General features: G+C 36.0%; 1 protein-coding gene across 1 annotated transcript in view; it reads right to left on the bottom strand.

The window, feature by feature from the left end:
• The window catches only part of TRHDE (thyrotropin releasing hormone degrading enzyme), a 461792-nt gene that overhangs the window by 22606 nt on the left and 423894 nt on the right, over positions 1-15292 (bottom strand). The window contains exons 16-17 of the mRNA XM_020968898.2: positions 3606-3773; positions 2719-2859 (exon numbers count right to left, since the gene is read on the bottom strand). Of these exons, the coding sequence (XP_020824557.1) occupies positions 2719-2859; positions 3606-3773 (309 nt within the window). The remainder of the gene's footprint in view (positions 1-2718; positions 2860-3605; positions 3774-15292) is intronic.

Here is a 15292-nt window from a genome sequence, read left to right as displayed (position 1 = left end):
AAAATCAGAAAAGCCCTGTTTTATGAGGTCAGCTAACATGGTTTCAAAACAAATTTCCATTGAGGTGTATATCCCAAATGAAAAGGTAAAAGAGTTATGTTATCTTAGAGACTGGCACCTCTTCAAACACATCAAAACTGTAAAAAAGACGTAATGCCCGAACTCTGTGTTACAAGAAGTGTCTGTACACTCTCATTTCCCATTCACTCAGGGTAAAACACTTATAAAAATGAACAATAGCCCATGTGCCCAAAAGGAATCAGAATAAAACCAGTTTAGAGAGTGATAGGGCCAGCTAGGTAGTGTAATAGATAGCATGCCAGGCCTGGTGTCAGGAAAACCTGAGTTTTCTAATCTAGGCTCAAACACATACTAGCTGTATGACCCTGTGCAAGTCACTTTACTCTGTTTGCCTCAGTTTTCTGATCTGTAAAATGAGCTGGAGAAGGAAATGGCAAACCACTCTAATATCTTTGCAAAAAAAAAACCCTAATGGGGTCACAAGAGTCAGGCATAACTGAAATGACAGAACAAAAATCAAAAAGGGTGATTTAATGACTTTTGAAAGGGCAGTTTTATATCTTGACTGCTGGAATCTTATTGGTGTATGGAGGACAGATAGAGACATATTTACTTAAGTCTGCAGATGTGTGAAGCAATAGAAAGAGGCCTAGGGGAATCAGTCCCAGTAAATTTGAAGACCCTTTAAGCCGAAACTTTTTTGAGCCCTGGACTTACTCAGTCTTTCCATAGCACCAATTATCATAATCCATAAAGAATAGGCACCAAATGGTATTTAATTCAATACAAAGATGTTAAAAATGATTTTCTAGGCCATTGTTAATGAAAACCCTTCATCTACTTTATATGTAAATAAACTAATGCTCTGAATAACATTATCCATGAGGTCCATGCTGTAGCCCTGACCATCTTATAAGTGAAATGTGTCTCACACTAGGATATTTTTGGATATTCTAATAGTAACAATACTAAACCCTGGCTGGAACCTATGTGTATATGCTGAATTCTAATTTACAAAAAAAGAGTATTAGCAAGAAGTTCTAGTGCTTTTTTTTTTTGTCATGAAGACTTTGCCTCTTTGGCAGTGTGGTGATGCCTCCGGATTCCTATATAATGTTTTGAAATTCACAAAATACATAGGATTATGTATGTAATATGTATGTATGTACTTATGTAATAATTATATTATTACATATATTATAATATGATTACATATAATACATGCATATAATATATTATATAATAATAATATAATTATGTATGCAATGAAGGAAACCAATTATACTGAAATACTAAACATATATTTATATATGTTACATGTACTATACAATTTGTAAATTTTTATAAATTTAAATTTATGTATTCATATACGTATGTTTGAAAACAAGTTCATGGATGTTAGATTAAGAACCCCCATTTCTTAGTATTAGTAGGAGTTTGCTAATTTGAAATAATTTTATTTTTGAATATATATCATTATGCCAATTTTTTTTAAGAATCTCTCAGACACATGGAATCTTTTCACTACTAAAGCTGCCCACCACTCAGGGTTCTACACTGAAAATGCAGATAAGAAAACCTATATTCCAGGTGTATAAATACTTTTATTTGACAGTGAGATATCTATATGTCCAAGAGCACGTTAAGATTAACACGTCCTCTTGGAAAAGACCTCTTATGTTCAAGGGACTGATAAAGATGTACTTATATATTATGAAACTCAGAAGACATTTCTTTCTTTCTTTCTTTCTTTCTTTCTTTCTTTCTTTCTTTCTTTCTTTTAGAAAGAAAACAACTCATATTATGAAACAGAAGACATTTCTTTCTTTCTTTCTTTCTTTCTTTCTTTCTTTCTTTCTTTCTTTCTTTCTTTCTTTCAGAAAGAAAACAACTCTTTCTCTAGACAATCCTGGGACAGTTAAATTGAGAAAGAAAACAATTGCTCTTCAGACAATTCTTATCCTTCTATCCAGTATGTACATGCTTGATTATAAATTCAATTTTCAAGCACGACAGAGATAATCACTGCATTAAATTAACATTTTATTAGAAAATATTCAAATATTTAATAAAATCAAACACATGAGACTAAAGAAATCTCACCATGAAACAAGGAGCTTCTATAGGGAATATAACTGTGTCTAGAAACCTGAAAAATTACATAGACTCCCTTAACCACAAAACTATCTATTTCATGTATTGCCTGCTCGTGTTTTTTAAAGATACTCAATAGGGTTAGAGGATAATTTCTTTAGAGCTGGAAGGGACCATAGAGACTACTGAGTTCAATTCCCTCATTTTAAAACTGAGGAAACTGAGGCACAGAAAGGTAAAGAAATTTTCTTAAGTTCACACAGCCAGTGTCTAAGATAAAATTTAAACTTAGGTCTTCATGACTCCAGGTCTAGCCCTCAATGCACTATACCATATGTCCTCCCAAAAATCCTTCCTAGATAATTAAAATTTTGCCCAGTTATCATAATGCCTACATACTTCCTTTATGTTAGTCATTTCAGTTATGTCTGACTTAGGGTACTGCAAGTAATTCTAAGTTTCATGGAGGTAGACCCTAAAGCTTTGTTTGATCTAGCCAGAAGCCCCCTTTTTGGCTTTTGGTTACCTCAAAAAACATTGGGTTTTTGTGGGCCACCATCCATATATTTATTCAGGTATGAAAGTGTTATCTCTTGTTTCTACCTGGTATTTAATATCTTCCATTTATCTCTGAAAAACTTCCATGCAAGATCTCTGCCATGAGGATTTCGAGCTACGTGGATTATGACGTCAATTGCATCTTGATCCAATACAACCTCGGAATTCAGTGATAGATTCAGAAGCCTTTAAATATAAAATGAGGGTAGAAAGATAAGAAGTAGATGATTTTTAGTCAGTTGATACTTTTTCATTGGAGACAATCTTGTTTTACAAAAGTGTAATTGAATTTGTCACATTCTTCAGAGAGGAGTCTAGGGTCAAAGGAGTCAGACTAACATTATTTAATAAGAAATAAATTAACTGGATTACAATTGAATTTTAAAAAACTACTAGGCCAGATTGACTTGGCCTAGAGGCTTTATGCATGACATCCTTGAACTACATGGTGAACTGTGCTTTTCAGAACTACTCTTTATATATTGCCATTTATTTGATCATTTCAAATTTAAAAAATTTAGTGTTCCTAAAGTGGAGTTCCTTCCTTTATAAAATAAAAGTTGTGGCCATAATTGTTTTCTTTAATTTAACTGGCTAATATTTCTTTAACACTTAAAGTCTCCATGATTTTGTCAGTACTCCTCACAACCCTTCTATGCCTAAGTGGTCTATTTTGGGGAGATGCTGGGTAACAAAAAATAATGGTCAACTGATGAAAAGCCTCACTGAACGCAGCTAGGCTGATCCTTGGCTTAAAAAACAAGTTAGCACTCAATCTTCTAGTTTTCAGGACCTGTCAGAGGAACCATTCATCTAGCAGATTCCTCGAGGACCCAAGGTCCCCTGTTGGCCAGGAGGAGAGATTAGAGAGGGACATTAGTCAAGGATGCTAATATGACCACATACATATTTAAAGAACTTGAATGACTCACCGATTTAATAAGTTTCTGTCATCGCTACAAGTTAAGGCTTCCAATAATATTTTCTTCTCAGATACTGCTGTTGTAGAGTGGAATTTCATCCAGATGAACTCCCAGACATCTTCATCTAATAGCGAAACTCCCGTACAATAGACAATATCTCTGACATTTAGAGGTATTCTAAAGAAGTAACACATAGTGGTGGTCTATTAATAAAGCTTTAAAATCCAACAATACAGAAATCTTTTTTTCCAGTCATTGTGTAAGACTATAATTAAAATGAAGGTAACATGAGAATGAAGCCTTACCTGAAACAATACGTTATCTAAGCACGGTGTCTAGAACACAGTAAAGGATAGGGACTGGATCTGTGATTTCTTTGATTCAGGGAACTCCCAAGTAGGGAAACTCCTGCCAATGCAGGTTGGTACCTTTTACACTACTTATACTTTTAGAGAGCTACCTAGAGTACTGGAAATAAGTTAAATTACTTGCCCAGAGTCACACAGACAATTATGTATTAGAGATAAAACTTGAACCCAGGTATTCCTGGCTTAAAGACTATGTCTCATTCCACTACCTCATGCTGTCTCTTGGCACACAGTAGGTGCTTAATAAGTGTCTGTTGCTTAATTGGTGAATAACAATGGGTGCTCTACAATATTTACTACGTAAATGAGACTATTGTCTTTCCTTATGCTATTTGTAATCTTCGGTTCAAATGCCACCTCAAACATTAGCGGTATGACCCTGGGTAAGTCACTTAACCTCTTTTAGCCTGTTTCCTCTTGTATAAAATGGGAATAATAATAGCATTTACCTCCCAGGATGGTTGCAAGGTTAAAAGGAGATAATATTTGAAAAGCATTTAGCATACTTACTAGCACATAAAGGCGCTATATAAATGCTAGCTATTTATATTATTATCGTTATTATTATTATTACTATTCAGCTCATGTGCTACCTGCTACAAGTCTTTGTCTTTCCCTTACTGCCACCCCTTTCTTGCCCCCCTCACCTCTATAATATTCTCCCTTTCACTGCTTAAATTACTCTATATTTCCTGCATTTGTATTGTGTATAAACTTCTCTGTGTGTATGTTGATTCTTCTCTATAGAATGCAAGCTTCTGGAAGACAGGAGCTGTCTGAATCACCAGTACTTGCACATGTACTGTATTGCACAGGCATTTTAAATTAACCATTTAAATTAGTGAATTTAACCAAAATAATTATTTTTTCTGCCTTCAATTTTAGAATTGCACATGCATTTCTTTTTAAAAATGATCAAGATGTGGAAAAAAAAAACAACTGCCTTGGGGAAGATCAGAATTATTTAATTTATATTTGCCACTATCCATAAAGGATACACTTCCCAGAGATTCTGTTATCATGCATGGTAGTTCTGAGAATGACAAGAAACCACTAGCCAAAAGGATTGGTTTCTTAATTAAGCAAAAATAGGAAATCTCCCCAAAACTGTAGGATAATTCATTTTACAAATGACTGAGCATATAGAGTTCTATCACTTAGCTTATTAACAAATATACTGCTTTAGGAGCAGCAGAACATTTGGATACTGTGAATGAAGCAGGAAGCATTTTTTTTTACTCTCTTCCACTGAATCTGCCACTAAATAAAGCCACCTAATTTTAGGATTGGCCATCAAATTATAAGGGAGTTAGCGAATTATTTTACTGGATTATTGTGGTTTGGGATATTAGCCAATTGGGGGTTTCAATGCTTTCCCTTGGGCCCAGCAGTTTTTCTTCTAAAGGGAATTTTCTTAGACACCCCACAGTTATCAAACATAGTTATTTTTTTCTGAAAGAACATTCTAGTGCAACAAATTATTTTTAAGACTTTGTATAGGTTTTGTAAAGAAATGCACTTCTGCTTTGCTGAACACTTGCCAAACTGTTATTAAAACTTCTTTGTTGCATTTATATTATGGCTAATAACAAAGAGAAAACACTTTCTCTGGGTTAAAGGAAGTCAATATCCCTTCTGAAAAGCAAGAATTACATCTGAGGTTAAGTCTCTTGCCACTGGCAAAGAAGAGTCTATAAAACAGGAGAGGGCGGCTACATGCCCATCAGTGAAACTGTCTTTATCTTGGTGTCTGTAGGTGGTTTTTTGTACATACTGAAATAGAAATGAGACGAGGATATTGTGATAGAAAAACTAATAGCATTTACATGGCACTTTAAAGTTTGTAAAGTATTTTACATATGTTATCCTATCTTATCCTCATGGCAACCTTGTGAAGTAGGTGGCATTATTATCACCTCTGTTTTACAGATGAGGAAACTGAGACTAAGACGGTTTAAGTGACTTGCTCAGGTTAACCCAGATAACGAACATCTGTGGGCTATTCCAACTTGAATTTCCCTCAGGTCCAGCGTCCACTGAGCCTTGTAGCTGCCCTGAATTTATGCACATAACTAATCCCAGTCCATAGAGAAGTAAGAACATAGAGAAGATAGCAGTGTCAACTGGGAAAATAATACTAAAAATCAAGCTTTCCTGAAAGAGTGGAAGTTACATTCTTTTGTTTTTGTAAACACTTTGTATGATTGGCAAGGAGAAGGGGAAGAAAGAGAATTACTTGATCTTTGCTGACAGAAACAGATCATACATTTAGAATTAACCAACAGCCTAATATTACAGATAAGGAAACTGAAGTTAGTAGAAGTTAAAAAAATTTGCCCAAGGTCATACAGACAAGAAGTGGCAAAGCCAGACTTTGGCTCATTTTCTTTGTCACATTATGGGATGAAAATGAAAATATGTGGGCTATTTTGAAGCAACATTAAGATCCCAGAAGTGGCTTGAGTCTCTGAGCACCAAGAATCCCTGCCCTGGAAGCTTCAGGAGTTATCTAGCCCAATCTACACCTGAACAAGAATTCCCTCAACATCACAGATCACAGATTTATATCTGAAAAGGACCTTAAAGATCATTGAAGTCCAATCAATTCCCAGATTAGGAAATGGACAGGGAATGAGGCAAAGTGACTTTCTTAGGATAACACAGTAAACTGTCTGAAGCAGGGTCCACACCCATATCTTCCTGATAGAATCAGCATTCTGTTGACTACACCACATTGCCTCTAACCCAACATAATAATAACCTCATAATAAACAACAGTTTAGGGGCAGCTAGGTGGTTCAGTAGATAGAGCACCAGCCCTGGAGTCAGAAGGACCTGAGTTCAAATCTGGCCTCAGACCAAACACTTGACACTTACTAGCTGTGTGACCCTGGGCAAGTCACTTAACCCCAATTGCCTAAAAATAAACAAATAAATAAAAAATAAGTAAGTAAATAAATAAATAAATAAGCAAACAAATAAATAAATAAATGACAGTTTATCGTGCTTTAAGGCACTAAATAGAATATATTTACAAAGCATAAATAAAGCACCATCACCATTTCATCTATAGTTAAGAAAACTGAATCCCTCAAATGTTAGGTCTTATCCATGGCCTTACAGCTACTAACTGTTGCTGGCAGAATTTGAACTCAGATGTTTCAGACTCCAGGTCCAGTTCCCGGTATACCACCACTCTCCAAACCTTCCCAACCTATCCAACAAATGATCATCTAACCTTTGTTTAAAAATGATAATAACAGGGGCCGCTAGGTGGCGCAGTGGATAGAGCACTGGCCCTGAAGTCAGGAGGACCTGAGTTCAAATCCAGCCTGAGACCAAATATTTGACACTTACTAGCTGTGTGACCCTGGGCAAGTCACTTAACCCCAATTGCCTAAAAAAAAAAAAAGCAAAAAAAAAATAAATAAAAATGATAATAGCAGCTACAATGAAAACAATTTATATGGTGCTTTAAAGTTTGCAAAATGCTTCACATGAATAAATTATCTTATTTGAAGATCTCCATTGAGAGGATACCCACTATTATAAGACTGTCCATTCTACACTAATTATTAGGAAGTTTTCCTTATGCCAAGCCTATGCAGTTTCTGCATAAATTTCTTGGTCTGTGTCTAGGAAACAAAAGAATGAACTTAACCTTCCCATATGATATCTTTGGGTCTGGTGCCATTTTCTCCTAAGTCTTCTCTTTTTCCTGTTATACAACTTTGGTTCTTTCAACCAATCCTTATTTAGAAAGGCCGGAAGGCCCTTCACCGTCTTGATTGCAACTCCTCTGCATGTAATCCAGCTTAACCATATCCTTCCCAGATGGCTCTGGAGGAACAGGTGAGGGTAGTGACCTTGCACAGCCCTCCCTCACTTAAATCTAATTCACTTGCATGTCGTGGCATCACTTCCATGATGTCATGGTCCTCTTCAAAAATAAAGGACAAGGGGCAGCTAGGTGGTGCAGTGGACAGAGCACTGGCCCTAGATTCAGGAGGATCTGAGTACAAATCTGGCCTCAGATACCTAACATTTACTAGCTGTGTGACCTTGGGCAAGTCACTTAACCCCATTACCTAGCCAAAAGTAAATCAATAAATTAATAGATAGATAGATAGATAGATAAATAGATAGATAGATATATGAATAAAAATTAAACAAAAACAAAAACAAAAATAAAGCACAAACAACAATAATCCTTCCTAAAATGTGGTTCACAAAAAGGAACACAATCCTTCAGATATGGTCTGATCAGAGACAGTGGGACTGGTACCCACCCTGGTGCTCCCATAATTCTGTTATGCCCCTAAATATTACGTTAACTTTCTCAGCTTGGAGATCCATGACTCTGGCCTAATTTCCAGTTCACTAAAACTTTGAGATCTTTGTCAGATCAAACAATCAAAAGACAGTTAGTAAGTGCCTACTGCGTGCCAGGTACTGTGGATTTAAAGACAAAGATATAAAAGTCCTTGACCTCAGGGAGCTTATATTTGATAGTGTGAGATAGAATGTACATCTCCTTGGCACTTAACAAAGCACCTGGCACACAGTAGGTGTTTAATAAACGATTGCTGATTTGCATATTGTTGCTGTGTTATTCAGTTGTTTCACTTGTGTCCCACTCTTTGTGACCCCATTTGGGGTTTCCTTGACAGAGATATTGCAGGGGTTTGCCATTTCCTTCTCCAGCTAATTATACAGATGAAGAAACTAAAGTAAACAGGATTAAGTGACTTGCCCAAGGTCACCCAGCTAGCAAGTATCTAAGGTTGGATTTGAACTCAGGCTTTGACTCCAGGCCCAGTTCTCTATGCACTATGCCACCTAGTTGCATATCTGTATATGCAACCCAAATATAATTTATGTGAATGGAACCAGTAGCTGAGGAAATCAGAAAAGGCCTGGAGCAAATTCTGAAGGAAAGTAGAGACAGAAGTCTGGAGCTCACTCCAGACATGGTGATGGCCTGTATCAGGCAGAAAGATGGAAGATGGAATAGTGTATATGAGGGACAGCGAGAAGGCTAAGACAGACAGAACATAAACTTCTGAAAGGGTGTAAGCTATAATAAACCTGGAAAGGTAGGTAGGGTGGAGCCAGAGTGTTAAAAGACTTTAAAGGGCAAAGTCTGTATTTTGTCCTAGATGTAACAGAGAGACACTGGAGTTTAGGGAGCATAGGAGTAATATAGTCAGACCTGGGCTTTGGGAATATCACCTTGGCAGATGAACTTTTATTTAGCCACATCTTCCTACCCTGCCCTTGTGAAGTTGAGTGAATCCAAGTGTAAGTCTTGGCACTTAGTCTTATTAAATTTCACCTTAGTACATTTGGCCCAATGCTTTATCCTGTCAAGATGGATCTGGATCTTCATTTTGTCATCCATTATAAAAGTTGGCCGTCCCAGTTTATTGTCTCCTGGAAACTTAATGAGCATACATTTATGCCCTTGTCCAAGTCACTGACAAAAATGTCAATTTCCTAGTAATTTTGAATGGCAATGCAACACTTCTTCTAAAGAATTCTACTGGAGTTAATGTATTTCTTGGAGGAACTATGTGTACACAATTCTTCTTAGCAACGTGCTATATCTTGAACGTTATAGTTTAATCAAACTAAAGCAGGGAACTTTTATTCACTGATTAGAAAATTAATTTCCAAAATAAAACATTAGCATCCTCTCTCTCTTTCCACGTAATACATACACACATACATATACACACATGCATATACATGTGTTTGCCAGAATACATTTTGCTAAATTATTGTATTTTTTAAATTACTCTTTGTTTTCTGTCTCATGCTCTATAATCAGTCATTTTCCAAGTAAACTTGATTACATCTTGGTGTTATCTCTCTTACTGTCTACAAATCTCCACTCATATGACACCATTCTGGTCCAAAACCTCTTATTTTTTCATTTGCAAAAAATACGTATGTATGAGGCTTTCCTGTTTGTAGTTATTTCCCTCTCCAATCCATTATTCACATAGATGCCCAAATAATATGATGTAAAGTTATGACTATGTCACTTCCCTGCACAAAAACCAGGTGGTATGGGATTTAAAATATATGCGTGCGTGCGTGTGTGAGTGTGTGTGTGTGTATACACACACACACACACGTACATACATATATATACATACACACACGTATGCATGCTGGTATTTAATGCCCTACACAATTTGACTTCAACTTCCCTTTCTTGTCAAACCTCAAATACTTTCAATTTGATCAAACTTTAGATCAGTAATTGCCATGTTCTGTCCTTTTTTATTCCTCTAGGGAAGCCACCAGTAAGGCCAATGCCAGGAAAACATCTCTATTTGTTGCAAACTTCTTCCTTCAAAGCCCAGCTCAGGTACCTCAGATACTCTCTCACCCTTGAAGGCTTCTCTGTGCCTCTCAACTGAAAGAGAACCCTTCTCTTCAAATTTCACCTGGCCCCATTTCTGGATCTTTCCTTTGCTCTTATTTTACTTCGTGTCATTTATTTGTGTGCATGTCACCTTGTTCTCTGTTTAAAGTTGTAAGCCCCTTGATGGCAGAAGCTTCAATGTTTTCACACCGGTATTCTCAGAATCTAGCATAGAACCTGGCATGAAGTAGGCAATGAATGTTTAACTGTATTGGATACTGAACTAATATCACCAGCAGCACTAATGTGAAAGGTATACTTAAATTACACTGCCTCTACTTCCCAAAGATGCACTAATTACTTTTTTTAAAAAATAGAGAGAAATAAATCTAGGCCAACACGTACTTCAGGAAGGTAGCAGATGGTAGTGATACCAAGTACCTTACCAACCCAAAGCTCTACAGAGAAGAAAAGGAATATAGAGAATTTACAGCCATGATACTTGGAGCCACCATAAATGTCACATGCAACTTTTTCTCATCAGAATTTTATCCAAGTTCTATCTGTTTGACAGTAATACATTGGCAATATAGGAAAGATGTGATTACTCACAAGGCCCTGAAATTCATCCTGTTCATTAACAAGATATTTATTAAGAAGCAATCTATATCCATCCATCCATCTCTCTATCTATCTCTCTATCTCTCTATCTATCTATCTATACCTCTATAAGACACCCATTGTAGTAAATTTATTGGAGGACATGGACAAAATTCACCCAAGATGGACAGGTAGAGATGGATTGAGAATCAGTGAAAATAAGGCAAAATTTAATGAACGTTGCATAAAAGACAGTGTCTGGCACTTCAGTATAAAGCCTAGAGTCTGGAACTTCATTACTGGTTGGTAATTGATTAGGATAGATTAAGGAATTGTGTTTCCCTTCAGTAGCTATGGAAGCCATATCCTCTGTGATCTCAATTCAGATGTTTCCCCCTAGAATGCAGATTATGTCCCATCCCTGCCTACCCACCCTCTGAGAGTTTCATGCATTTCCTTCCGTAAGTTCACCCCCATGAGCTATTCAAAAATTGAGGGCCTTCTTCATTTTCTTTTTACGTCATGAAGCTATCAATGGAACATGAGGTCTGCTTAAGTCTGTAAAAATGAATTGTGACATTTTATTAAACCTGTTGCTCTAGTGAAGTTTTAAAAGATTTTTTTGGCATAAATTAAAGTCATTAGGACCAAATGAAACACACACACACACACACACACACACACACACACACACACACACACTCTTCTAAAGCATGAGCAGCAAAATCAGCAGAACCTATGGCGATGAGTGGTATAAATGACTCCTATGAGAGGCCTATAATCAACGATACAGACAGAGGGGGTTCCTCCTTATGAAAATGAAAATTGTTTATGAAAAGGTGAATATCTCCAAAATAATTTCTCTTTAACTGCTGCTTCAAAAGTTAACCTTTTAATTGAATTTTCTCACATTTGGGAATGAACAGTTTTTTCCCCTTATTTAATCATTAAATTATATTTTATTGGCTCCAGGTGATACTCAGTATATATAGAAAGTCACCACCAGTAGGCCCTTACTCTGGTGAATGCACAAGAGGACATGGACAAAATCTTGCACAATGGATGGAGAAGGATGGGATGGTGATCTCCATCAATGGAAGGAATACCTAAATTGAGATCCCAAATTCTACTTCTAAGCAGTCTGTGACATTTATGTTTTAGTCCCTAGCACACTGGACACAGCAATGTTATAAAATAAAGCAGCTGCCAAAATGAACCATTTCTTTCCTTTGCCCAGAGTACTAACATTACAGAAATCATCATTTAATTAGATTCAACTTGTTGTGAGCTGCCCTTCCTATTTTAAGCAGTCATATGAGAAAGCATCCATTGGAATAACAAAATTATCTTCTAAAAAGCACTAAATCTCAATATATTTTGTCAAATGATTTCTATTGACTACTACTGGGATAGATTTAACTTTACCTTACTAAGTATCCTATGCAGTCTTTCATAAGTGACAGATATATTTCTTCCTTAACAGTTATACTTTGGAGGTGGGGCAGAAAGTTAAATAGAAAAAGTAATATCTAAATGCCCTTTGACTCAGGGGCAAAAATAGGTTGCTACTTGCTATTTTTAAAAACATTATAGGAAAGAAAGATAATTTGTTCAATTATGATTAATTGGCATATTAAAAGATCAGTAGACTCTAAGAGTCTGAGCTGTAAGTCTGGATTCTGCCATTGTCAAGAATCATTTATTAAGTGTTTACTATGTGCCAGGCACTGTTCAAAGCTAATGGCCATCAACCAACTATAAATGACTTTAAACAAGCTACTCTTTCTGGACCTGAGATTTCTCACTGTAACATGAGTAGGTTAGAAGAGATGATACCCCTAGTTCTATCCAACTCTATGATTCCTTGATTATTTTCATTGGCAATTATATCAATAACACATTGAAATATGGGTCAAAAAAATTTCAAAGACTAAGAAACTGGAATTGTCAATTCTTGCTTATTCCTCTTTTCTTTACAAATGTCTTCTTTTTCATCACTTGTACTAGTTTCATCATTGACATATTATGTATGCTTTCATCTTAAATTTTCTCACTCATTCTTATGCAAGGTCATTTGCTTAATGTCTGAAAAATAAAAGCTCCTTCATTTTGTGTGTGTATCTGGGGATAGATCTTTAACCTCTCTCATCCTCAGTTTCTTCATCTTTGAAATGGGGAAAGTAATAGCACTTACATTACAGGGATGTTGTGAGGATCTAATGAGATAGCATATGAATAGAATTCCAGAAACCTCATCAAGGCACCATCCAGGGTACAGTTTTAAGCTATTAGAGCTAGCTGCAGTTATGTCAGTTCTCTGAATCTTAGCCAAACTTGTAAAATAGTATTTATTTTGGATCTGCTTTCTTAGTCCAGTCTCCTTGATTAACTTGGATATGACAATATCACCATTCAGTGTAACTAGCCTAGGGATATCTTCTAGCTGACTTTCTTTCATTGGTCTATCAACACAGAAAAACAACAAAAGTAAATACTCCTAATGTCTTTAAGTGACTCCTAAATATGGTTGTCAGAAGGAAAGGAAAGCAGGATTAATTTACCTTATATCAAAGTGCTCTACTTTAACAGATTATTATATATCCTTCCTTACCTAGAATTCTCTCCCTCCTCATTTCTACCTCCCAGTCTTCCTGGCTTCCTTCAAATCTCAGCTAAAATCTAACCTTCTGAAATAAGTCTTTCTTAGTCTGCTTTAATGTTAATGCCTTCCCTCTGAGATTATTTTCAATTGATCCTATACATACATATAAAATGTGTGTGTGTGTGTGTGTGTGTTCTATAGGTGTCTCCAGACTGCCAAAGGCATCCATGATACAAAGTTAGGAATCTCTGACTAAAGAAACATGTAAGGACTAGTCCCCTTAAAGATAGGCTTTATTGGGCATAGAAACTGGCCTCCTCTCCTCCCTCTACCAAAGAAAAAAAGGAAAAACAAATTGTAGTCCCTCAACATTTTTTTTCCTTTTTTTTGTTTGAAATTTTATTGTATACTACTCAGAGGTAATATGACTTGTACAGATAAATTTATGTACAAATGCAATTCTAAGCCAAGGACAACAGCAAAATTATTTAGTTTTATACCATAAGTCCCTATGAAGACTTTCTAAAGTTCTGTCTTTCTTGGACTAAAAACCCAGCTGACTTTAATGACCGTTTAATAGAAATTTTCTTATTATATTTTCACATCTCTGGGAGACTAGTCCTATTTTCATTTTACAGATGAGGAAACTAAGGCTCTGAGGGGTCTTCCCAAGGTTAACCAGAAGTTTCTTATACTTGAAACCATAAGAAAAAAAAGTATAGAAATCATCCCTCAGCTACTCAGCTCAATAACTATCTTAACAATAAAGCAAGGTGAAGTTTTTACATCAGCTTGCAGAAAATGAATGGATAATTTTAAAAAATATATCACTAACTATAACACCTTAAATTTAAGGTATTGCAATAAAGCTTTCATAGGCTCTTTATAGCCACATCAACTTTTACTCCTATCTTTGTCCACTAAATATGCCACTGAAGTCTGATAAAAGTCCTGGCAGCAGCATCAAAATAGTTTCCTCACCATGTCAACAAATGCCCATTGGCAAAGAGAGAACAGAACATCCCATTTCAGGCAGGTAGCCACTTGACCTATGGAATGGATGCTAGGCAACAATGCATTTAGATGAGCATCTCTTGCAGTGTTCCAAATGCTTTTCTTTCTCTGAGAAGCCCTTTCATTGGGGTCCAAACTACATTTGTCCATAGCCATTGAAACTTAACTATAACATAAAACAAGACAAATACTAGAACAAAGGAAGGGGGAGCCTTACAAGCTCAGACTGCACTTCTGGCACTGATACTTAAAAGAAGAACAGATTTGGACAAACTTGGCATGTAACCAGCCATTTATAGCTCAAGCTAAATGAATATCTCTGGAAAAGAGGTTCGATTACATTTTAAAAAATTTTAATTTTGAATATATCTATAGCAAGACAAGTGGAGGCATTACGTGCTGGGAATGGGAACTGGCATTAAAAAAAAAGCGATTCCAAAGATAAAATAAAATTATCTTGTAAACCATTGCACTTTTCTCAAAATAGCTTCTGCAACTTAAATATGGTTGGTTTCCATCATATGTGATGGCCCCTCAAGGGATGAATTAAAATTAATATTCCATATGACAGTCTTTAGCTTATGTATCATACTATAATCAATTTTTACTCATATTTCAGATAACCATTTTACTATGGAAAACAATCACATGATTCTCACCTTCCATCAAGATTTTAGGTTAGGATCAACAAATGTTACTTGAAGAAGGAATGAGATGGCTAGGAGTGATACAAAGGCAG

This window comes from Phascolarctos cinereus, unplaced genomic scaffold, assembly GCF_003287225.1.
Source record: "Phascolarctos cinereus isolate Bilbo 61053 unplaced genomic scaffold, phaCin_HiC Scaffold_1;HRSCAF=81, whole genome shotgun sequence".
In the NCBI taxonomy this organism is placed as follows: domain Eukaryota; kingdom Metazoa; phylum Chordata; class Mammalia; order Diprotodontia; family Phascolarctidae; genus Phascolarctos; species Phascolarctos cinereus.
This window is presented reverse-complemented; position numbering and strand designations above follow the sequence as displayed.